The sequence below is a fragment of the Equus caballus genome, chromosome 2, assembly GCF_041296265.1.
Source record: "Equus caballus isolate H_3958 breed thoroughbred chromosome 2, TB-T2T, whole genome shotgun sequence".
Classification (NCBI taxonomy): Eukaryota; Metazoa; Chordata; class Mammalia; order Perissodactyla; family Equidae; genus Equus; species Equus caballus.
The window spans coordinates 17,397,313-17,421,557 of NC_091685.1; the positions used below are offsets into that span (position 1 = coordinate 17,397,313).

The window sequence follows — 24,245 nt, forward strand, 5'->3', positions numbered from 1 at the left end:
TGGCAAGTGTTAAGACAAGGACACTTTTTACAAAAGAACAAGTACAAGTAAAAAAGTCAACAAATCTAAGAAATGAAATCCCTCAAGGCACACAGGAAGCAGCAGTCCACAGTGAAGGAATGGATAAGTTAAACGAAAGCCAAAAATACACTTTGCTGCAGGCTCCACTGGGAACTGACTCATGAATATGCAACAAGTGTATTTATGGCCTTCCCTAAACACCTCCCTCCCATTCTCTGCTAATCAAAAGGCAGGACTGCCTCACAGGGCCTTTGGGCTTGGCATGGAACAGTGGTTACAACGATCTCTCTGCGTAGGTGGAGCGAGGGGAAATTGAGAGGAGTGCCCCATAGTGGTGAACTCAAACCTGGATTAAAGGAAAGCAGTGAGTAAACAGTGGAGCAAGTTGTGTTCTGGGGTGATGGGAATATAGGTTAAAAACAGTGTGTGTGTGTAGACGTACATAGACACAATAGTCTGTGTGTGTGTGTGTGTGTAAAATCTTTAACAGCTCCCACTGTAGCACAGAGCATGGCGCCACGCAGAGCTGGGGGCAGGGCGGAGCTTACCGGAATCTGCTGGATCTCTCCTGTGTTCGTGATGATCTGTTGCATCACCTGCATGGTCTGTCCACTGCCGCTCTGGGCCTGCTGGGCCTGACCCTGGGGCTGGGCCTGGACAATCTGCACCTGCTGACCTTCTCCGACCTGCATGGTCACGGGTGTGGTCTGGAAAGAGGGGTCATGAGAAAGCTGACTGAGCTCTTACTCAGAGCCAGCAGGCTTACCAAGGGCTTAACAGGGAGCACTTAACTAGGAGCAAACCCCCTCCATGAATGCCCGAACTCATCTCAACTCTAACAAAAATACTCAACCCACAGAGTCCTCTGGGCTTAGAGCACTGTTAAAAAGTCCCTCTCCAAAATAAAAGATGGGAAAGCCAAACAGATTTTTAGGCTCGTAGTACAGAACATTTGCCTAGGCCCCAAACATCTCTATGCTCCAAATGTTGCGCCTTTTCACACCCCTTCAATGATAGAAAGGCACAAACGGTACAAAAGAATCAAAAGCAACCATGATAGTTCACTTGAGAAATGGCCAAATTCAAATGTGGAGCAGGAGAATTTGAAGGGCAAACTAAATGGAAGGTGGGGTCAGTATGAATTTACTAAGTTCCGGATCCTGGCTCCTCCTTAGGCTGCAAGACACTGGCAGGAAAATTAAGTGCACACTGGCTTTCACCCTCATTCAAGCAGCAGAGCAACTCCAGCCCACACTGGCCAGCTCACTGCCCTGGATCACAACACAGCTTCGCACAGGAGAGGCAAACACTGTTAACAACTTGACGGTCTTAAGACCTGGATCTTAACTGAGGCCACCCCTAAGTAACAGAATTTAAGAACGTAAGAACTTCAACTTTCTAGAAACAGGAAGCTCAGATTTAAGAAATTTCTGTCACTGACTTGGCAGGTTCTGCGTCTCTCGCACACAATTAGTGGACTGTAGTCCTAGGAAACTTGCTCCTTTGAGAGACGCTAAAGACTTGAACTGTCAAAAAAGTCGGTCAGTCATTTCTTCAAATCTCAAAATTTTAGCCCTAGACATGACCTTCACAGATGACCTGGAGCACTGAGCCCAGCATATCTTGCTCACCTGGTGGTGGTCGTGGGTGGTGGTGATGGGGGCGGTAGTGGGAAGAGGGTGAAGACTTTAAACTACACCTGAACCCCCAGCCCCCCGATTTGGACATGATCTCTCCCCACTCTGAATTAAGAATCAGCTTAATAAGAAGACTCTGGGAGTCTCAATGAATCATGGACTTCAATCGATGTTGCTATTCTGATGCTCTTACATTCTGACTGCATAGGTCTACTGTGCATCTAAAGCTACAAGGGAAGGGGCCGTGTTCTGGGAACTACAGATGAGATTCAAGGGATTACGAGGGAAGGAGAAAGTACTATAAACTGCAGGAGGGTAGGGAAGAAAGATGACAGAGGAATCTATATAAAAATATATGCAGTGAGCTAGGACAATGGCAAACATCTCCCGTTCTCACACCACAATTTGCAACTCAGTCTATTCCTCAAACCTTCAGGAGTAAAAGTTGCCAATTTTATGATATAAAACACAGGATTCACTTAACCAAAATATGCTTTCCTTTTAACTTTAATATGCATTCTGGATATTTGCACTTAAAACAGCCACTACTATGGGTCTAGGGAGGTGTGACACAGCACAAGGCCAACCTGAACCAGCAGGACAGTGAAACAACAGCTGGGAGATGCTGAGAGGGACCAACTTCACCATCCTCATAAGCCTTATCAGCTCCAAACTGAGCAAGTCTGGGGTGGCAGAGGAGAGATGCAATTCTCACTGACTGAAAAAAATGCACATTGCCAACTCATCACTGTACTGTATTAACCAAAATTTCCCAAGAGGATTGCCAAGGTATTTCTAAATCATTTCAGGAAAATGAGGACTTGTGTTAGCATGGCAACTATCAAATCACGTATGGTGTGCCCTGCTGTCGGAGCACAACAGCCATGAGCTCCTTAGGATGATCAGGCAATCAGAGCCCGTCCTTGGCAGCCTCCCTTGAAGTTCGCTCTCTAAAGGAATCAAGCCTTTGGCAGGTAAAGCTCTCGCCACTGCAAAGGCACAAGCATTAGCCAAAGAAGACCCCTTAGACATCATGGTGCAGTGAACACCTTGAGGCAGGGACTGGGCTGCGACCGCCTTTCAGCCCCTCCTGCCTAGCATGGTGTCTAGCAAATAGTAAGCGCTCAATAAATGTCTGTTATTTGGATAAAAAAATGAACAAGGACTAAATCCTAAAGTCGTAATTATTTAAATCTACCTCTGCCTCAATTTTTTTCTTCTAGGCAAACTCAGTTCCTTACTAGAATACACAAGGCTGTCTAGGACGTGTCCTCTATCTTTTCAACTTGCCTAGATGTTCCCGAAGCTGACCTGACCTTCCCTTCACTCCCTGTGCTGTTTCTCACCTCTAAGCCTTTGCTTGTGCTGTGCCCTCACTGGGAAAGCCCTCCTTCCCCTCTTTGATTCATTTCCATTATTTCCTCTAAGACTCACCTTATTCCCTTCAGGGAACCTTCTCTGACATCCTCTTCTACCACCTCCCTCACATCTTTGTTAGGTACCCCTTTTGAATGTGCTCCCATAACACCCTCTACACAATCCTAAGAATATCTTACACTTCCCACGTGGTAGTATAATCTTTAAGTATTTGTAGCCCCAAGTAGATGTGAATTCTTAAAAATAGGGACTGTTTTATTCATGCTTATATCCCCAAGACATAGCATAGGACTTTATCTACAGAGGATGCTCAATAGTTGATGAATAAATTAATTAATGATTGACAGGAATTTGGACTTAAGAGTTCTCTGTAGCCTCTCATGATCCCAGCAAATGTGGATGTTACTGCCCTCACAACAATACTGCTGGGGAGAGAGTGAGTCTTCTGATTACTATTGCAAAAAGAGAAGGTCACTTGACACAAATATGGTAGGACAGAGGAATGACGGGGAGACGGGAAGGAAAGGTATGCAAGCTGGTAATGATGTCTGACCTCCTTCTTAAGGGTACAAATGCCAATTCTGGTGCAGGCACACAGACAGCAGGCACGGAGTCCACTTAAAATTCTTTCTACAAAGATGCCACTACTCTTCATAAGGGCATTATACTTTTTTCCTTCTAAAATTTCTTAGCTCATAGGGATCCTGAAGAACATCTTGTCCACCTCACTTTCCTCATCTGACCCATGAGGAAACCAGGACCCAGAGAGATTAGGATGACATGTCATCTCAGTAGCTGAATCTGGGGAAAAGTCCAGGTTTCCAGACTTCAAATCCAGTGTTCTATGATGATTTGACTCCCTCTTTGCTCTAGTCAAGCTCTTCCCATCCCAAACCTAAGAGAGGCTATCTTGCTGTGCAGGAGCCCTCCAGAGCGCACAGACCTGGCCCTGCTGAGGCTGCGCGATGATGATCTGCCCAGGCTGGATGGTGGTTGTGGAGCTGGTGGTCTGCTGGCCTTGCTGCTGCCCCTGGACTTGGACGGCAGTGGGCTGCTGAGCCAGCGTGAAGTAGTACTGGACGGGCTCTGCAGGAGTCACAGACTGGCGCACCTCCTCCTGTGGGGTAGAAGGAGAGGCAGGTAAGAGGAAAAGAACTGACTCAGCAGCCGCCACAGTGAATTTCCATTCTTCCCCCAAACAGGCTGTGCGCAGTTGCCTGCTGAATGCTGAGCTCTCCACATTTGAAGCCAAGGGAAAGTGGAATTCGAAGAGACCGGTTGTGCTAAATCAAACTAAAAATAACAGATTCCATAGGCTTCACAAAACATACAGCCAATTTTCTGAAGTACAGAGTAATCACCCATTGCGTGATGAGTTGCAAATGAGCAAATAATTACCGTAACTAAAACCACGCACCAGCAGTGCTTGTCAGTAAATGCTGTCAAGGCCTGTGATCTGACAACAGTGCTAATTGCGAGCACTGGGAAGATGCTACCCAAACATCATGCTCTCAGGCCGGCTCCAATCTCCCAAAGAGGCAGTACTCTCTTAATTTTGTTCTTACTACCTCTGAAGGGGCAGAACAAGGGAAAGGGAAATTGGGCTTTTGCTGGGTTGCAATTTCAGAATCAAAGGTCAGGATCAAGAGCACTGGTAGGCAAGTGCCCAGCTTTTCACAGCACACGAGAGCTCTGTAGTCACTGAGGGCCACATCTCTCCAGCGTCACATCGGGTTCTGGTTGTACTTAGCCGCAGAAGCGCAACCCAGGGGGCCTGAGGGACAGCTCTCCGCTGGGGTGCTGCCTTGGCTGACTAGGGAGGTCGCATTCTGTCCAGTCTGCTGAGTGAAGAGACTGTTCCTTCTTCAGTGGACGCTTTCCATGGCAGAAGGAGTAAACAACCCTCTCCCAGCCACCTTGAGCTCACAGCTGAGAGTGTAGGATGTTTACACACACTACAGCATGGTTACAGCCTCAGGGTCCGGGGTTGGTCAGCCCCTGACCACCGACACAGAGATCGGCGTCCGCTCCGGAGGGCCCTGTGACACACGGTGCCCCTGCCTGGGACAACAAAAACAACAGAAACATACAACAACTTGGCTGGCTGAGCAGAAATATTAGCTAAATTTACTCACTTCCTCATTCTGGGCTAAGTTTGCCAAGTTCAAGAAAAGAGGAAAAGACGCTTCTTTAAGGTATAGAAACCCTGTGGACTGCCTCAAAGCTCCCCAAAGTGACATTTACAAAGTTGGTGTTGACTCCATCCCCTCACTAGGTTAGGTGCCCCAATCTGTGCTTTCACAGTCCTTTCCTCATTACACTTCTGTACTTCCTTGTCAAATTCACTGCCTTCCCTGCTAGAATGGAAGCCCTAGGAAGGCAAAGCCTAATTTTCTCTTGCTCCCCACTCTCCCTGCCATTCATTCCCTTGTAGGCACTCACTAGGCACAAGGTGAACGATGAATGGATTTGTAGGAACAGGCAGACAGCTGGAGGTAGGAAAGTACTTTTTTAACCCAACTATGTAGAATGACAAAGTCTCTTGAACCCAACAGCTGTTACCAATAGAAAGAGTCCCTACACAATCTTTGCCTACCTCTAGAATTCTGTGGCCGTACTGTGGGGAGAAGTGCATGTCCCCTATAGAAGGGGACCTATTCTTTTGCTTGCTTGGTGACTGGTGGCCCAGGATACTAAAACTAGGACTGCTGTTATCTAGCGTCTGAGAAACTTGGGTTTCTGCATGATGAGGTTCCCTGATGGTCATCCACCCAGCCTAGGCAGACACTTGCAACATTCTGGGTTTCTAAGCTGGTTTTCAAACATGAACCAACTTTCTAGGTTAATGTATTCTGTGCTTCAGACCCAAACAGTGTGAACCCTGAACATGATCATGCTGAGGCAGAAGAAAACGGAGGCCCCCTTTTATTTTCATCTAGGTCTCAGTTTCCAAAACAACTTAACTGTGACAACATCACCTCCATTTCAATTCCAACTTCTCAGCATTATAAATAAAGGTCAGCCTGTCAACTAGATCTTGGCTGAGGCAAGGATAAAATACTGATACCCTGCTTAGCCAAGAAACAGAGGCCAACTGCTCTTTTCAAAGCTCTTAAATAGGTTCAATGTATTTATTTGCCACTGAGATCTCCCTTCCCATTTTATAAAACACATCAATCACTAGAGCCCAGACCTAACTTGAAAAAGCCGTTGGGTGATGAGAGGGTACAGAGGACTGAGACTCCAGAACTTGTAGGAAGTCAGGGCCTAGGGAGGAACTCCCTGCTCTGCCCTGTGATTGTTCTGTCTCCAATTATTCCTGACTGCAGCTGATCTGCAAGTGAATATGGCCTTTTTGCCAGATAAAAAGCAAACTTTAAATACCCCTTTCAGAAGCCAAAATACCCCACGCCAAAAGCTGTGAGAGCACATAAAAAGCTTTCCCATGCTGCCTACTATACCCTCTTAACTGTCTATGAACTAGGCAGTGACTAGGACACTGTGTGAGTATCAAGCAGAGGCACCCAGGTTTGTGTTGTGAGAACAGGCATGACTTTCTCAAATCCCTCCAACGGAAGGAGGCACATCTAAGGTTCTTCTGCATTATGAAGACTCATTCTGCCAATGACCTAGCAAGGGAATGATTATGCTTGGTTTAAAGAAATGGGTGAAGAGAAAATGACACTTCAATGGGCAGGTACTTTCAACTCATAGCTTTAGTGGGATAGAAGTCAGGCCTCAACTACCTTCTGCTTTCGAATGCTCTTTACTTGCTTCCCCAAAGGACAAGAGAAATTCCCAAGCAACTCTGAGAAGTCAAGAGCCTTAGATCCGCAACTCAATATTTCCAGCGAGTTCCTTTCCCCAGCAGTGGGACATCACCCAAGCACTAAAACAATCTCTGAATGATTGGATTAATCTAGAATGGGGCAGTTGCCCAGCTTTAGCAGTGGCCTCCCCAACCAGAGGGCTTGCTCTTGGAATCTTTTCAGAAATGGAGACTGACAAATAATGCCAGAGAATGAGCAGCATTACACCCTAGGGCCATCACTACAGTGTTGTGCAGCCAGCCCCAGACTAGAAAACAGTATATTCGCTTTAGTAGCAAGAGTGAACTGCTGCCTCCTTCAGAAACGGTGAGTTTTGGAGAGTAGGCGCTTTTAAAGGACTAAGGAGGTGCCAGCCAATTTGGAGCTTGGGAAAACTTCGTGTCTACAGAGGATTAAAAGTGCTATCTTAGAATTTCAGACCAGCTTTCAGCAATCTCAACCTTTCAAAGGCCAGGCAGCAGCTGTCCCGAATAGGATGCCAATCAATGACTTAAACACCTACAAAGAAGCGAATCCAGGCAGCAAGGAGCTGTTTCAGCTAGACACACTTTAAAGGGAGATGGATCACAGCATCTTGAGTCAGGCTCGGATGGAACAAGGAGCTCTCTGTCACCCTGAGAGAGCCAAGCACTGAGGACTCTGGAGGAAGGGACAGGACACGACCCTTCCCTCCAGCCAGTTGGTTCAGCAGGCAGCCCACAGAGAACAAGCAGGAGTTAGCACAATGAGCGTGAGCAAGACCTGACTTTGTCACAGAACCTACCACCTTGTTTTTAAAGGGGGCCTCTGAAACAAATTTCAACAAGGAGAGCAGGTGTATGGTATCACTTGTTTTGGAACGAAGAGAAGTGGTCTGAGTTCTCGTCGTACGGACTTCTCAGAGAGGAGGGAAGCACCCCAAGAGGAGGAATTGAGCCCATGGGCACAAACCTACAATGTCTCAAGGGTGATGCACAGCCGGGGACGACCGTGGCAGCCTGCCGCTGTAAACATCCGACTGAAAGCTCCTCTGAACACCTTACAGCTTCCAGTCAAGGATGTTTACAGTAGCAAAGACTGCCCAGAAAGAACGGAGACGCGGTGAGGCACCCTGCTCTACTACGGAGGCGACAGAGGGCTTGCTAATCCAAAGGCCTCCAGGCAGGGTCAGGATTACAAATGTCCTTTAGGATGCCCACTTCTCCTACACTTTCTGACTGGTTATTAACATGAGACAGCATGGGAGAACGGTTGTCACTGTATCACTCTGTTTCTAAGGTAATATACTCTGAAACAATTAATTAAAAATACATAAAATTTTATTAACAAAACAAGCAGAGGACAAGGCACAAGCTTTGCTCTTGCCAGACTCTGCCACTATTCCCCAAGTGTCTCTACTACACTAATGAGTCATGCAATCTGCATGCCTAAAACAATGAGCTATATACAGGATAAAGGTCTATTACAATCGCAATTAAGAGCTTTATGCACCCAAGGTGCTGAAAAACAATCGATGTGACCTTTGGAGAGGAGCAGGCAGAAGAGAGAGAAAGGCAGACATTCACATACTTTCTCATGATTGCTTAGAAAGCGGTTTAAGTGGTGGTTCTCAAATTTGGTTGCACATTAAAAGCATCTGGAGAGCTTTACAAAGTACCGATGCCTGGGCCTCCCCCTCAGATTCTGATTCAGCTGGAGAGGGGTGGAGCCTGGGCACTGGTCTTTTTTAAACCCTAACAGGTGATTCTAATGTGTAGCCAGAGCACTACATAGAGAACCTCAATCCAGAGAAAGAGAAAATCAAAGTCCACTCAGTCCAAACACCACTGTGCACAGAGAGAAGCTGTTTCTGAAAAATCTAAAATCTGTAACTCACTGGGAATATCCTCCCAGCCCAGATTAAGAACTCTAATAAGACTTTCTAGGATACCCTGAAATGAACTTTACTGTTTGTACTAAATTCTTTAATTTTCATTTAGTTCCTTTTCACTGAAATACCTCAGAGGCACTGAGTTAAAAGTATCCATAAATGAGTAACAGAAGGAGATGTCAAGGATGGATCTGGTCTAGAGAAAGAGAAGCAAACGGAGTAGCAGCAAATGACTTGTGCTGAGAAAGGAGGAGCGTATTTGACACCAGTGTGCACGGTGCTCTTCAGTCAGCAGCAGCAGCAACGCCTTCTCAGCTCACCTGACGCTTTGGAGGTTTCAGTTCATCTCTTGGAACAATATCGATGAGAAAGTCAAACTGATCAAATTTTGTAATTGCCATGGCGATATCATTCCTCTGCAACAAAGAAAAGCATATAAAATTAGCCTGGGGAGAAACAAGTTCACCTGGCTTTATACCCTCCAAGTTACAAGCAAACTAAGATGAAGACTCCTAAGCCTAACTGAATACCCATGGTCAAGTCTGTAACTGAAATAAGCACAGCCAAACTCTCACAAACTTTAAATGATCAGACCTGACAGACATAGACAAAAAAGAGACACATTTGTAGAGCTCAAGCTCTACAAACTGGATATTTGAGCCTCCAACTACTACTACCTCTGCCGGATCCTGTCCCAAGCTCCTATGATTGTTACATCATCTTTCCCCAGCTCAATGTGTACAAGTCTAGCAACCTTAACTGGCAGGTTTCTGGCCAGCCTGTGGTGAGCAAGCTTAGGCTATCCTTCAATTTTATAAGCTTTTTACGGCCCTAAATAATATTTTGCCTCTTTGGCTCACAAGTAGTTATAATGTTTTGAATTGCTTAGCTGAAATCCTAACAATAACTTTTTGCAATATTTTCTAGTCACTGGATTTACATATGGCAGTTCCCACATGCTATGATATTTATTTTGGAATTCAAAATCACAATATTAAATCCCTGGTTTAAATCTTGCTTAATGTGATATGAATATTGGAAGTCTGAAGTTACTAGAATAGCCAGGAGTTGGTAGAGAAGACAGGAGTCAGGTGACTAATGATACTGAAACCCAGACCTGCTCCGATGGGGTTCTTTCTAAGAGTGACACTTTCTTTAAATAATAAAACTAAGAGATTTTTAAGTTAAAAACCAACACACTATGTATACTCAAGATTTGTGTACTTCACTGTATGAAAATTTTTAAGCAAAAGAAAAACCAGGAAAAACTAGTGAACTCTATCTAGCAAAGGATATGCATGTTGAAGTGTTTAGGGGAAAATAAACTGAAACGCATTTAAAAATAGAGGACTTGATGGACAGAGGGATAGACAGATATGAGGATAAAACGAGTAAAATGTTAACGGTAAGATTTGGATGCTGAGTATACAGGTTTTCACAGTAAACTTTGCTTATGTTTGAATTTTTTCACAATAAAATGTTAGGGGGAAAAGTCAACATGCTAACAGAAATCCTTAGCAACCTCTATATATCACATCTTAAGAGAGGGTGACTCATCAGACAAAATAGAAGGGGATGGAAATTTTCTGTTTTTTCCTTCCCTTGTCTCTGTGATGGCCCCAAGCCACTGAAATGCAAAACTCCGATCCACCCTTCTTGCCAGGGACCAGCTTGATAATAAACCCTCCCAACCGGAGCAGGGCGCATCTTCAGGCTGCCAGGTCACTAAGATTAGTACACCATAGTATCACATTCTTGGTGATGTCACTTACTCAAGCTATCTAAATAGCTCATCTATGGACAGAATGAGGGGGAAAAAAGAAAAAGAAATATCATTACCTCCAAACATACACCAAAGCGTTCTACAGGGTTTTGTTAACATAGATAAATTGGTCTTAACATTTTTGTTTTGCCTTTTTTAATGCTAATATTTTACTGAATTATTATTCATATTCAGTAAAATACAGAAATCTTAAGTACACAGCTTGACGAATTTTAATAAATATATGCACCCAGGTAGCTATCATCCAGATAAGAATATAAAGTTTCCCTCTATCCCTTTCCAGTCAATGACCCTTTCCCCCAATCTGAGGAAACTACAACTCTGATCTCTGTCATCATAGAGGGAGATGGTGTATGGTATCATGTGCTATGTAATTTTTTTCTCTAGTTTCTTTTGCTTAATATATTATTGAGATTCATCTACATTGTTATATGGATCCATAGTTTGTTTCTTTTTATTGTCGAGCAGTAACCTGTTTACGGAATACATCAATTTGTTTACATATACATTTTGATGGATACTTGAGTTGTTCCCAGTTTTTGACTATTATAAATAAGGCTGTTATGAACATTCTTCTACAAGAATGTCTACACTTTGGGGGTACACCCAGGAGTAGAATGGCTGGGTCATAGAGTTGGGATATGTTTAACTTTACTAGAAAGTGCCAAATAGTTCTCCAAAGTGCTTAATGTCTACCACTTTACATTCTGATCAGCAATACAGTATATGAGTTTCAGTTACTCCACTTCCTCGCCAACACTTGGTATTGTCAGTCTTTTTTAGTCTAGCCATTCTAGTGGGTGTCAACCAGTATCTCACTGTGGTTTTAATTTGTGTTTCCCAGATGACAAGTGATGTTGCACACCTTTTCATATGCTTATTGGTCATTTGGATATCTTCGTTTTTGAAGGGCCCTTTCGAGTGTTCTGCCCATTTTATGGTTTAACCTGAATTGATCGTGAAGGTAGCTTTAATCAGATCTCTCTAGATCCATAGACTTCCTTCAAAGCAGCATTCAGTGTCTAGCTGCAATAGAACGTAGGATTCCCAAGAGTGGAGATTTTTGTCTGTTTTGTGTATTAATCCCCAGAGCCTAGAACAGTGCCTTGGCACATTGTTAAACGTTCAATAAATATTTGTAGAATAAATGAATAAATGTATGCAAGGAAACAACAGAAGAAAATACAATTTACTTTCTTGGCTTTGTTGTTAAAATACTGTCACTGTCTTATATCTGTCATACTCTTCCTCTTATGTGTGGGAAATCTTTCCTCCAAGAACTACGGCCTGGCTATTGAGGGCAGGGCCTCTAGAACCAATGACCAAGGGGTCTGTCATACAATACAAATGTTGATTTGCTGGATGAAAATAAAAAGAAAACAAAAAAGGAGGAAAAGATTCCCAGAAAAGCAAACAAGAAACAAAAAGCTAACGAGGTTAGTGAGACTGATTCTTCCTGGGATTGTCCTTTCCTGGAGTTTTTCAAGGCTTCCAACCAGATACTATTTACATTTAGAAATATAAAGACTTCAGACTGTGTTTATAGTGAGAGCTCACCAAGTGAAGAGTTCAGTCACTGAGCTGTTAAAATCATGAGAGAGTCGGAAATTAAGATTCTTGGTGGGGAAATACTATCATGGCTATAAAGTATGCCTGCTTCCCAACAGTCGAGGAAGACGTCAATTACACCTATCGCTTGACGGAGCCCTAAGGAAGAACAATCTTTGGTCCAAAGCCATGCAAGAGAAGCAGACAAAGGCAGCAGCTTGCCCAGTTTTCCCGATGTAAGTTAACAACATTACCTGTAGAGTCCGGCGCTTGTTATCCTCAGTGTGGATCCAGGCTCGAAGAGTCAACTCTGTGATAAAAATCTGGGCTGCCTTGGCAAAGAGCACAGGGGCTTCTGCACTGATCATCTGCAACAGATGTAGGCCCTCCTTGTCAATCACCAGCAAGTCACTCAAACCAGTCACTTTGTCGCTTACCTCATGTCCTGCCACTGGACTATGGGGCAAGGGTTGGAAAATGAGAAGGTGGCAGCCTCAAGACATTCCAAGTAAAATAAATCCACAAGTAGGGACAAAGCAGGTAGAAGAAGGGAAGAGGGAGGAAGAATATTTACTTATCTAGCACCTACCATGCACTTTCTTACTCTCAGAATAGCCTTTCAGGGAAACCAGGGTTTAGGAGAGGTGAAGGGACTGCCCACGGCCATGGAGCCAGGAAGTGGGAGGGTTTAGGTTCTAATCCAAGGAGAGACAATGTGGGGAAAGATAATGACTTTGAGAACCAACAGATTTAGGTAAAATCTCAGGCCTCCCATCCTTTTGGGCTTTATTTTTCACATACTGAAAAAGAGGATAAGCTTCCAATGTTGTTGTGGGAGTCAATGAGGTAATACATGTAAAAGTACCCAGCACAGAGCCTGGCACATAGCAAGTGGTCCAGGAATGTAAGCTGCCTCACCATGCCTCACTTAAGCTCTTGGTCAAGCAAGCCTCTGAACGCTTGGTGAGGTGGAAAGAGCCACGGGAAGAGCTCTGGAGTTAACGAAAAAGGAGATGAGAACTGGGATCTTGGTTCTCCTACTCTGAGTGAGTCACTTTTAACCTCTTTGTGCCTATTTCCATATCTATAAAATGAAACTAATAATTCTTATCCTATCCAATCTAACAGGGTTACTTATGATGAGAAGGAAGTGAACTAATGAAAGGGAAAATAGCTGTGAACTGTTAGCTTTCTACACAAATATAAGAGATTATTAATTTTGAGTGGTAAGGAGAGAGTGTTGCTCTTTTCCTGAGAGAGCTATAATAGGAAGGGACTCCAAGGAATGCAGAAATGGCCACCCCTAAGTGAACCCTCTCATAAGAATAATTCGTGTAAAACAACTCACAGATTGAAAACTCAGCACAGGTGCAATATCATTATCAAACAATTCTTGGAGCTCAGATCAACAAACTAGAGAGTGCAATAAGATGCTAGGAAGATGGTACTTCCTGTTGATTTGATGATACATGTTTATACTACACAGTGAAAAGAACTGGGTGATTCAAAAAGCAAACATTCAGAATCTTTTCAACATCTAGAAAACAGGATGTCTCTAATTTTCAGAGAAGCATCATTAAAACTGTTCAATTTCAGCTCACTTAATTTTAGCTAGGAACCAAATGCAAAAGCAAGAGACAATAATATTTTCATTTCTATTTAATTAAACTTTGAGCTCTAGAGAAATGAGCAATAACCCATCCATTGTTTTAGCTTCAAAATGAATAATAAAAATGAATTGAATTCACCTTCACATCTTCATCCAGTTTCATAATCTTCTTAATACGTGCCAGTGGGAGTTCTTGTACTCGGAAATCTTTCTGAAACGAGTAATGAGAAGTGTATAAATGGCAGGGACAATCAACAGAGCATGACAGGCAGTATGAAACACTCTGATTGGCTTAGTCCTTCCTTTCAGAAAATATGGCAGGAAAGGAGATACTTATGAAATGAAGAAAATACAAGCTCCAGAACAAAATTCTTCTTAACCAATGCAGAGCATCAAACAATTAAAGGGCTTCAGGATAAACTTATGATGGCTTCTAACAGTGCCCTCAGGAAAAGTAGCCCCGAACAGTATCAGATTCTTTGCTAGCACAATATAGAGATGCATTGTGAGTGTCTTTTTCCCCCCCAGAAAGTTTACCAGTCTGCAATATGCAGATTAGAATGAGATTCTGCCTCAGGGGCATTCCTCTAAGTTGCCAGTTCTTTCTTCTATTCAGGCACAAGGGCAAGTGAGCAGCACCAGACCACAGTGACCCACAGTTCTCCAGCCAGCGTGCTATGGCTATTTCTGACCTTTGCACTAACCTAACACCAGAAATTGGGGAGGAGCTCCTTTTCCATCACAGCAGCAAAGGCCTTGTCTCCAAAATATGCTTGGGAGTGGAGGTAGACGAATATGGAAAAAAGCGTGAGGGTGAATGTATCAGCTGCCTTTAGAAACAGCCCGTGCACTTTTTTCCTAACAAGACTGGGCTGGAGGAAACAACATACCTTTACTGTGGATGGGATTTAGGAAAGGTCTTTTTGACCAACACTATTCAATTATTTCCAATTTAAGCTCTTTTCTGTTTTATTCTGATACAACTGGTATTTAAACACATGCCCAGTGATGGATGCAATTCTAGGAATAAAAATCAATTTTGGGTTTCAGAGCCGCAATGAAGAGAAAGGTGCAAAAGCAGAGATTAGATAAAGTCAGCAAAATTCCTACTGGGACTAGGTCTCAAATGATTGATTCTATACGTGGTCTGAAAAGTGACTCACCAAACCCAATATGCTCACCTAGGAATTTGTATCGTCACATTCTGAAAGGAGCAGCATTTATTTGAGATTGGGTATAATTAACATACATAAGTGAACTTTCTTTTCCAAAATCAACAGAAAACCTCAATTCTATGTCAAAAAAGGCAGCGGGGCATTTTGGAAAAACATCACCAGCCTTCCCAGAATCCATTTTATGACTACAGAAGGAAGAGCAACTATTAGGAGAAAATGTACACCAAGACATCTAATTTCTCCACTCAAACCCAACAAGCTGCTTGGCTACCACTCACCTCTCCAAACTTCCAAACACCAATTTTTCATCTTTCCTTTTCCAAATTAGGTGTCAACATTTTCCATGAAGCCACTACTAAAACACTGGAGTGGCAGAGGCTTACAAGTCCAGTTTATTAAAATTTCACCAAAAGGAGACGGCAGGACACATTCTTTCTATTCTTATTTTTTCTCCTCCTTTTTCATTTATTCACTCATGCAACTCAACTAACAGCAAACATATGACACCTACTGCTATGTGAAGGATGCAAATCTATTCTTACCTTTGAACAGCTTATAGTTTAAGTGTTAGAGACTGTCACGTACAAACATTATAATCCCCTATCTTGTACTAGAATGGGAGTGTAAAATCCCACAGGGACAAAGGAGGAAATAACCAGCTGGCAATGGGGGATTGGAGTGGGTGAGGGGAGTTAGCAAATGTTCCACAGAGGAGCTGACATCTGAATTATGTTGAAGGGATGCTACAAATCCGCTTGTTGGAAAAGTAAGAGAATGTTATTCAGACAGCGAGAATAGCATGCGCAGAAGCAGAGAGACACAAAAAACATGGCCTATTTAAGTTTTAGATGTATGACCTTAGTACAGAGTGGAGCAGCAGGAAAGGGAATGCTGGACTGAGACCAAACTCTACAGAGATTAAAAAAAAAGCACTTGACTGCAGAAATCAATCACTGGTCTTCCTTCTTAAGTGGCGTATCACACAAATGACAATGCTAAACAGAAATGCCCAACAGAATGCAAGGGATGATAATGCCTTTGGAAGGCCTCCCAGGATGATACACACAGCACAAGATTCTGACCACAAGATTTAGCTCTCTTGCAAGTGTGCTCTCATTTGGCTTGATTATTTAATATAATTTCCACAAGACCGTTCCAAGATAACTAGAGCTCAAAACTGATAAAAAGGCCTCCTTCCACAACTTGAAAGAGTAAAACATTAATTTTAGAATTTCTATGAGACTATTCTTTGTGTGTGTGTGTGTGTTTCTTTATTGAGTTGATAGGTTACAATCTTGTGAAATTTCCGTTGTACATTACTGTCTGTCAATCGTGTTGTCAGTCGTGTTGATAAACTAACTGGAGAGGGGAGCCCCTTCACTGTCAGTAGGTTGAGGTCTACTAAACTGGCTTTCAATTCAATGTTCCCCTTGTCATTGGCAAACATGCAACTGATGTGAATAACATTTCACTTCTGATGCTGATCCAAGTGAAGGGACAACTGACACATACTTTTTCTTTCTACTCCTGGGAGTGAAAGGTGGAACCAGAGCAGATTCTCTCTCAGAACATTCCCATGCTCCTGACCACAACCAAAGAACAACACTGAAAATGCTGCCATCTGAAACTGCCAAATTTCAAGAAGTCTGAATTCACTCAATGAGAGTTTGGAGCCAAAGAAAAGTCAATGGGTCTCAGCTACACTAAAGAACATCTAGAGTTTCAAATAATGATGAGAAATCTTTTCCAGGCCTAACCAGTCAGGCACTCTAGCAAAGTCAAGATCCTAATCTTCTCTAAAGTAGGTGATTCTGAACCTTGGCTGCATGTTAGAATCATCTGGAGAGATTCTGAAAAACAAGATGCCTGGGCTCTACCCTGGACTAACTGAATCAGGAACTCTAGAGGGTGGAGTCCTGGCATGGTGTTTTCTGAAAAGTCCCCTGGTGACTATGATCCACAATGAGGGTTAAAGGACCACTGCTTTAAAGCCTTGCTACTCAAAGTGAGGACCTTAGACCAGTAATGGCATCACCTGGGAATGCAGAAGAAATGCATAATCTCAGGCTCCACTCTAAATCTCCTAAATCAAAATCTGTATTTTTAACAGGATCCTCATGTGGTTCATAGAGACAGTTTGAGAAGCACTGCTCTACAGGAAGGGTTCAAACAGCCCAACAACCGTCGCCTCCAAATTCTTATTTATCCATTTAAGGTTATCTGATTTGACTGTAATATCAGAAACGTCATTATCCAATCCGGAGGGACTGAAGAATGAAAAGATGTAGCTGGCAATTAAAGGAAGTGACCGAGGCATTAAATTACAGCTAACTGAAGGCTGAATGGGACACAGGGAATAAATTAGGGGAGGATTACATTTTTCTTTTCAAGATTCAGCATTGTTGCCTCCCCACGAGCTCCCCAAAAAGACACAGTCAGCTTTTTCTTCCTCACTTTCAAAGAGATCTTGAGGTGTAAAATTCAATGCCAAGAAATCTGTTAACCATTGTTCCCAGAGCTCTGCTGAGCAGGAATACGGTATTTTACATGATCATCCTTGTGTACAATCACTTTGGTGTGATTTTTAACCAAATTCAATCTCAGCTGAACACCACCTGGATTTATGCACAATCAGAGCTTTTAAGAGTGAGAAGGGGGCCGGCCTCGTGGCCAAGTGGTTAAGTTCAGCGCTCTGCTGCGGCAGCCCAGGGATTCGCCGGTTCGGCTCCTGGGTGTGGACATGGCACCGCTCATCAGGCCATGCTGAGGCGGCGTCCCACATGCCACAACTAGAAGGACCCACAACTAAAATATACAACTATGTACCAGAGGGCTTGGGGGAGAAAAAGGAAAAAATAAAATCTTTAAAAAAAAAATAAAAGGGGCCAGCCTGGTGGCACAGCGGTTAAGTTTGCACGTTCCGCTTCGGCGGCCCGGAGTTTGTTGGTTCAGATCTTGGGTATGGACATGACACCACTTGGCAAGCCATGCTGTGGTAAGCGTCCCACGTATAAAGTAGAGGAAGATGGGCATGGATGTTAGCTCATGGCCAGTCTTCCTCAGCAAAAACAGGAGGATCGGCAGTAGATGTTAGCTCAGGGCTAATCTTCCTCAAAAAAAAAAAAAAAAAAAAAAAGAGCAAGGAAAGCATGAAACCATGATGGCCAAGCTGAGATGAAAGATAAATTGCTTTTGCAGAACTCAGACCAAAATGACGGGGACCAATGTTTTCAATACATCATGAAATCTATCATCTAGCAAACTTCAATTACTTGTTTATGGGATAATCTTTGTCCCAGTCTTAGAGAGACCGCAACATCTTATGAATATTCTCCTAAGTTTTATTTACGTTTGGACAGTTTGAACATATAGAATTGTAAAAGTCTGTTAGACATTTTGAGATGTCAACCTAAAGAGACTCTGACATCTGAGGAAGGCTGGTTCTAAGTGCTGCTGAGTTCTGGAAAGCACAGATTAAATGCTAAAATATCTGGTCACGTAACACAGGCAGACGTGCAGTCAGAGAAGCAGCTGCCCGCACGTGCCACAGGCAGTCTTACAAAGACAAAGATCACCCTGACTTTACTGGATGGCATTCTCACCCCAACTTGGCACTGACGCTACTTCACATTAAATCTGAAATGGAGTCGTCTAATTCATTTAAACATTTATTGTGCACCTATCATATGCCAAACATTGTCCTAAGCATCCATCTGATGTAAGAGATACCATAGTAGCAGTTGAGGAGTCTTTTTTAAGGGTACATGGGAGGAAAACTTTAGTTAGCCATCAACAGAAGAATGATTAAAGACAACTTTCTTCCTTGCTCGTCTTTCTCTTCATTCACAAAACCTGAACTAAAACTGAATCCCTCAAAGTAATCCACGTTTAACTTCTGATGGACTAGCTGTCTAGGTACTAAACATTGGTCAACACCACAATCTGGCTTTGTTGGTAATCAAACTTAAATTAAACCTGGTAGGATAAAAATCAAAGCCCACACCATGTTCACTGCAGCATTATTCACTACAGCCAAGAAATGGAAGCAACCCAAATGGCCACTAACAGATGAATGGATAAACACATGATAAATACACATATACGTGGAATATTACTCTGCCTTTAAAAAGGAAGGAAATTCTGCCACATGCTACAACATGGATGAACCTCAAAGATATTATGCTAAGTGAAATAAGCCAGTCACAAAAAGACAAACACAGTATGATTCCACTTATATGAGGTACTTGGAGTAGTCAAATTCATAGAAACAGAAAGTAGAATGTTGGTTACCAGGGCCTGGGGAGACAGGGAAAAGGGGAGCTATTGTTTAATGGGGATGCAAAATGAAAATGAAAAAGCCCTGCAGATCTGTTTCACAACAATGTGAATATACTTAACACTACTGAACTGTTCATTTTTAAATGGTTAAGATGGTAAATTTCATTTTTTTTTTTACCATAATTTTTTTAAAAAAAACAAAACTCAACAGAACACAGAAAAGTTAAGTGCAGGGGCCGCTCCGTGGCCGAGTGGTTAAGTTCGTGCACTCCGCTGCGGCGGCCCAGGGTTCGGATCCTGGGCGTGGACATGGCACCGCTCGTCAGGCCACGTTGAGGCGGCGTCCCACATTCCACAACTAGAAGGACCTGCAACTAAGATATACAACTATGTACAGGGGGGATTTGGGGAGATAAAGCAGGAAAAAAAAAAAAAAGGTAGATTGGCAACAGTTGTTAGCCCAGGTGCCAATCTTTAAAAAAAAAAAAAAGAAAGAAAGAAAGAAAAGTTAAGGGTTGAGCTTGAACACCCAGAGTTTATCCCGCCACTTGCTGATCCTGGATTTCTGTTTCTGCACTCAAGCTGGAGCACACACTTGCTGTACTGGCCTAGTTCCACCACACCCCAGGACGGCACTAGCTTTATACCAGGCTGACTCCAGCACTAAAACCTGAGAAGCTTAACCATGAGATTATCCCTGCAAAATATAAACAAAAATACTCCACTCTGACTTTGTAATTTTATTTTTTCCTCCTTTCTCTTTTATATCTGAGACAGTATAGAACTACCACCATTAGACTGCAGAAGAGAAACAATGACTTTTCAGTGGAAATCTACCTGTGAACACAGGCTACTCTGAGAAAGGCCAAATTAAGTTAAACTGCTGAAAATCCCCCATATAAACAAACATGACATCCCACAGGTACATCTAGAATATGATTTAGTTTTTTCACCCCTGAAGTCAGTGGGCATGTATCACAATGAGAAGTTATTTTGTTCAATTTATTCATTCATTACTTGTTTACAGTCTGTCTCTGCCACCTGTGAGTACAATGATCTGGTCTGTCTAGTTCACTACCAGATCCACAGGATCCAGCATAGCCACCGGAGGTGCATAGTAAGTATTTGCTGAGTGGAAGAATAAAGTGACCTTGTACGTCAGAGGTTAAAGGCCACACTAACTCTAAGAAATTGCAACTTTAGTTCTACATTAAGAAGGAATCCAGCGCCTGCTCTGCCAGGATGCTAATACCTTGAGGGCAGGAATGACACATCTAACACAAAGAGTTCCTTCAATATTTGCTGAAATGACACCAAATGGAACATTCCTCATTAAGGACATGACACTATGCTCTGAAAATATTCCAGTTCTAACCCGTCTCACTTCCTGCTACCACTGTTACACCACTTTACTCCTATCCCACCCACACTACCCACATATTAACCTCTAGCCCACTCTGAACTTCTTGCTGTTTCTCTAAACATAAGGCCATCCCCTCTGGGCTTCCATGATTTACAAATGCCCTTCTCTTTGCCTAAGAGATATTCTCCTATCTTTTCCATCTAGTGAATGCTTACTCATATTTCAAGACTCAACAGAAATGTCTCCTTAAAACTTCCTTAAGTCAACCAGTGAGACATAAGCACTATGTCCTCTGTGCTCCCACAGCACTTGGACTTTTACTGCTTCAGACTCAGCACTGTGCCTGACTCAGTCAACACTTAATACTTATTGACTAAATGGCTCTGATTGTAATTACTAGACTGTAAACTCCTCAAGGGCAAGGGTTATATTTGATTCTTCTAAGTCAGTGGTTGTCAACAGGGGATGATTTTAGCCTCCAGGAGACATTTGCCAATGCCTGGAGACATTTTTGGTTGTCACCACTAGAGGAGGAGTACTACTGGCATCTAGTCAGTAGAGGCCAGGGATGCTGCCGAACATCCTACAGTGCACAGGACAGCCCCTCACAACAAAGAATTACCTGGTCCAAAATGTCAATAATGCTGCAGTGGAGAAACCCTAATTTAAGCGTATCTTCTAACACCTGAAAAGAGTACCTGCTTACAACAGATCTGTTGTTGAATAAATTGCCCAGTAGTTTTCATCAGGCTCTAGAAATTTGGAAGAGCCATTAAAGCAGGCCTGAGAAATGAGCCACAGCTACTGAAGGAAAGTGAGAGCTCTGCTTTTCTGTATCCTCTAAAAGATATGCCTCACGTCAAACTACCTCCAAGTCAAAGCATCCACAACACACTCATACACCTAAGGAAAGCCACTACGATACAAGACGATCCTTGTAGTTACCTCACCTAAGGTAAATTATATTTTCATTTTCCCACCCACAGGTCAGGAATGAACTACACCTTTGTAAATGTGCTTGAGATTAAAAATGTTTTAGTCTGGGGCCGACCCAGTGGTGCAGCGGTTAAGTGCACATGTTCTGCTTTGGCAGCCCGGGGTTCGCTGGTTCGGATCCGGGTGTGGACATGGCACTGCTTGGCAAGCGATGCTGTGGTAGGCGTCGCACATATAAAGTAGAGGAAGACGGGCATGGATGTTAGCTCACGGCCAGGCTTCCTCAGCGAAAAGAGGAGGACTGGCGGCAGATGTTAGCTCAGGGCTAATCTTCCTCAAAAAAAAGTTTCAGTCTAAGTTTTGGTCATTCATCTCATGGCTCTTTACACTCTTTAAAAGCTTCTCATTCTTTCTTACCACTGTTAAATTCCGGATTTCTTCCATGACTCGAGGCCAGAAGGACTGTAGGCTCTGCTGGGCATCACTGCTGCTAGTACCACCAAATCCTCCTTCTGTGGACATTCTGACAACTGAAAACACATGCACGAGAAAATCAGAGATAATAAAGCCAGACTTTCTGTCCAGGTTATTTATATCTTTCCTTGTGGATATTTTCACTAATTCATTAAATTTTTCAGTCCGAGAAGGTATAGAATTGTGCTGAAGAGGTTTTTAACACCGACTTAAATCTTACCAAAAACATATGGAGGAAAGTTTTCCCTTCTATCCAGCTTATACCACAGGGATTATCAAGGAGCTCCAACTAGAAAATCTAAAATTGCTAGAAAACCAAACTGAAATCCTAATGTGAATCAAGAGGTTTTAATGTCTTATCTTGGGGGGTAGGGGAGGAAGGAAGCACTTGGGGTTGCCCTAGTCTGGTCCATAATTTTCAATGCCACCGAAATCGAAAATGCCAACACCATTCCCTTCAATGTTTGTTCAAGTTCAACGTGGCTTCTCACACTCCATGCCATGGCCTGCAGCAGATATATTAAGCATCCCCAGTGATTAATACTATACAGAAATGTAAACCCAAGGTCTTGAAAAATAAGAGCCAAATTTATTCTTTTGTTTTAGGCACCGTGGCCCCATTTATCTGGGACTGGTGATGATTATTATTCCTTCTCATCTCAAGCTAATCTGCCTCAAAAGAGACAAAAGCACTAAGGCCTAGGCCAATAACTGAGTGGGTGGCACAAAGTCTCTGAACTGAAACTACTTCCCAGCTCATTCCTTACCTGAACCTTGCTGTTAGGCACAAAGCCAAACAAAGTATGCCATCAAGTGGAAGCTTTAAAGATGGTTGAAAAACAATAAGGAATTAAATTTAGGATAGAGAGAAGAGGGTCAGAACCCGCATTTGGTCAACTGCTTTGTGAGGGGGGAGGTAAGATGAATAAGGATCCCCACTTCAACTGTAGATAGTATTATAATGTCTTAAAAGATTTACATGGGCAAAGTGGAAAACTCCAGATGCTTAAATGCTTATCTGGCAAATAGTTAAATGCAAGAAACAGTTAAATTAAACATAAAGAATGAGAAACTTAGTGAAGTCCTAAGAATTTCTATTCTGAGAAATTATAAGAAAAGGTTTCAATGGATGCTGGCGGAGAGCTATGTAAGTCATTAAGAACTAATTCTGAAGGGCTGAAAGAAAAGCACCAAAGCCAAGTGTCACACGACCAAATGTGTTATTTTCCAGGCTCCATGTGGCTGCTGTGGGCAGAGCACTCCATCAGCAGAGTGGAATGACGCTTGATAAATCTAGGTTTAGACTGTGAGGATGTTTGATTCACTCTTAAATGTTTGCCTGGGATTGTCCGAGAGGTCTCTGATTTTTTTTCTCTTTTTCTTTCTAAAGGAAATGATGAGAAGAAAGAAATAGAAGGAAAACAAGAGTACAATCTTCAAAGCAGAGTTCACTCTGGTGTAATGACATTAGTGGGTGATGATGTAATGGGAAAAGGTTTTGAGCCAATTTCTGGTGCTGGAGGCCTACGAGCAGCTCTATACATCAAGAGGAACTCTAAGTACTAGGAAGCAATATGATCTCGGAGTTTCTGGAGGGAATTAAAGTGAAGAGTGTTGAATCTCAGTTGGAAATGACTGGATAAAATCTTGAGTCCTAAATAACCAAGATAGTGCCTCTCAACTCAGCTCCCATGACATTTTCACTTATTACCATTTACACATGGCCTACACATTATTCTCCTAGATGTAGTGAGAAAAAGAAACCAAAGTAATCTAAAGAAGTTTAATTATTTTTATTAATAGATTCTTATGAGGTACTCAAGACAATGAGAGTTAAATTTTTTAAAAAATCTTTCTAGAAATGAAAATAATTATCAAAAACTTTAAAAAGAATCTAACCTTTTATTGGATGGATCCACAGACAGGCCTGATCTTAGCAAAATCTGCCATACAAACTGCTACGGTCAAAGGAGGAAGATGCATAAGTGCCAGTGTGATATCTTCAGATACTTGCTAATAATGGGTAGGTTTAGTCTGTGAGATTCAAAAAGCTGGTAACAAGTTTTGGTCGTCCTCTGATCTCTTCCCACAAACATTAAAAGGCACATGATTTAAGAAGCACTTTTCAAACAGCCTGTGAACAGTCTGCTCTTAAATTTTGAATTGCCCCAACTAAGGATGTGCTGGCACAATCAGTTCCCAAACATCTGTGCTGTCAATAGATCATGAATGAATCTCTGGCTGGCTCAGACCCACACACTGTTGGAGTGGAGGTTGAGTACAAAACAGAAGTTAACAAATCTTTCTGGAACTGAAAAATGTATTAAAGGTTAAGTTTTTACTTGAGAGGCCCATATGAATTAGA

At 42.6% G+C, this 24,245-nt stretch overlaps 1 protein-coding gene, 1 long non-coding RNA gene and 2 other non-coding genes across 38 annotated transcripts in view; 1 reads left to right on the plus strand and 3 right to left on the minus strand.

Annotated features, from left to right (window-relative positions):
• Positions 1-24,245, minus strand: part of NFYC (nuclear transcription factor Y subunit gamma) — a 63,958-nt gene that overhangs the window by 7,435 nt on the left and 32,278 nt on the right. For 32 of the 35 annotated variants that reach the window (XM_014737316.3, XM_070260296.1, XM_005607157.4 and 29 more), the window contains 6 exons: positions 21,824-21,936; positions 13,794-13,865; positions 12,300-12,413; positions 9,035-9,130; positions 3,979-4,152; positions 570-728 (listed from right to left, as the gene is read on the minus strand). In XM_014737316.3, the coding sequence (XP_014592802.1) occupies positions 570-728; positions 3,979-4,152; positions 9,035-9,130; positions 12,300-12,413; positions 13,794-13,865; positions 21,824-21,928 (720 nt within the window). In that variant the 5' untranslated portion in view covers positions 21,929-21,936. Of the gene's footprint in view, positions 1-569; positions 729-3,978; positions 4,153-9,034; positions 9,131-12,299; positions 12,414-13,793; positions 13,866-21,823; positions 21,937-22,278; positions 22,387-24,245 lie in introns of all 35 variants that reach the window. The other 3 variants (XM_070260298.1, XM_070260309.1, XM_070260311.1) reach the window with 1 other exon arrangement.
• On the plus strand, positions 231-23,504 carry LOC138923182 (uncharacterized). The gene is made up of 3 exons (XR_011436435.1): positions 231-385; positions 3,957-4,175; positions 23,271-23,504. It is a non-coding gene; the product is annotated as an uncharacterized lncRNA (long non-coding RNA).
• On the minus strand, positions 4,914-5,002 carry MIR30C (microRNA mir-30c). The gene has a single exon (NR_032801.1). It is a non-coding gene; the product is annotated as a microRNA mir-30c (primary transcript).
• MIR30E (microRNA mir-30e) lies at positions 7,836-7,927 on the minus strand. The gene has a single exon (NR_032802.1). It is a non-coding gene; the product is annotated as a microRNA mir-30e (primary transcript).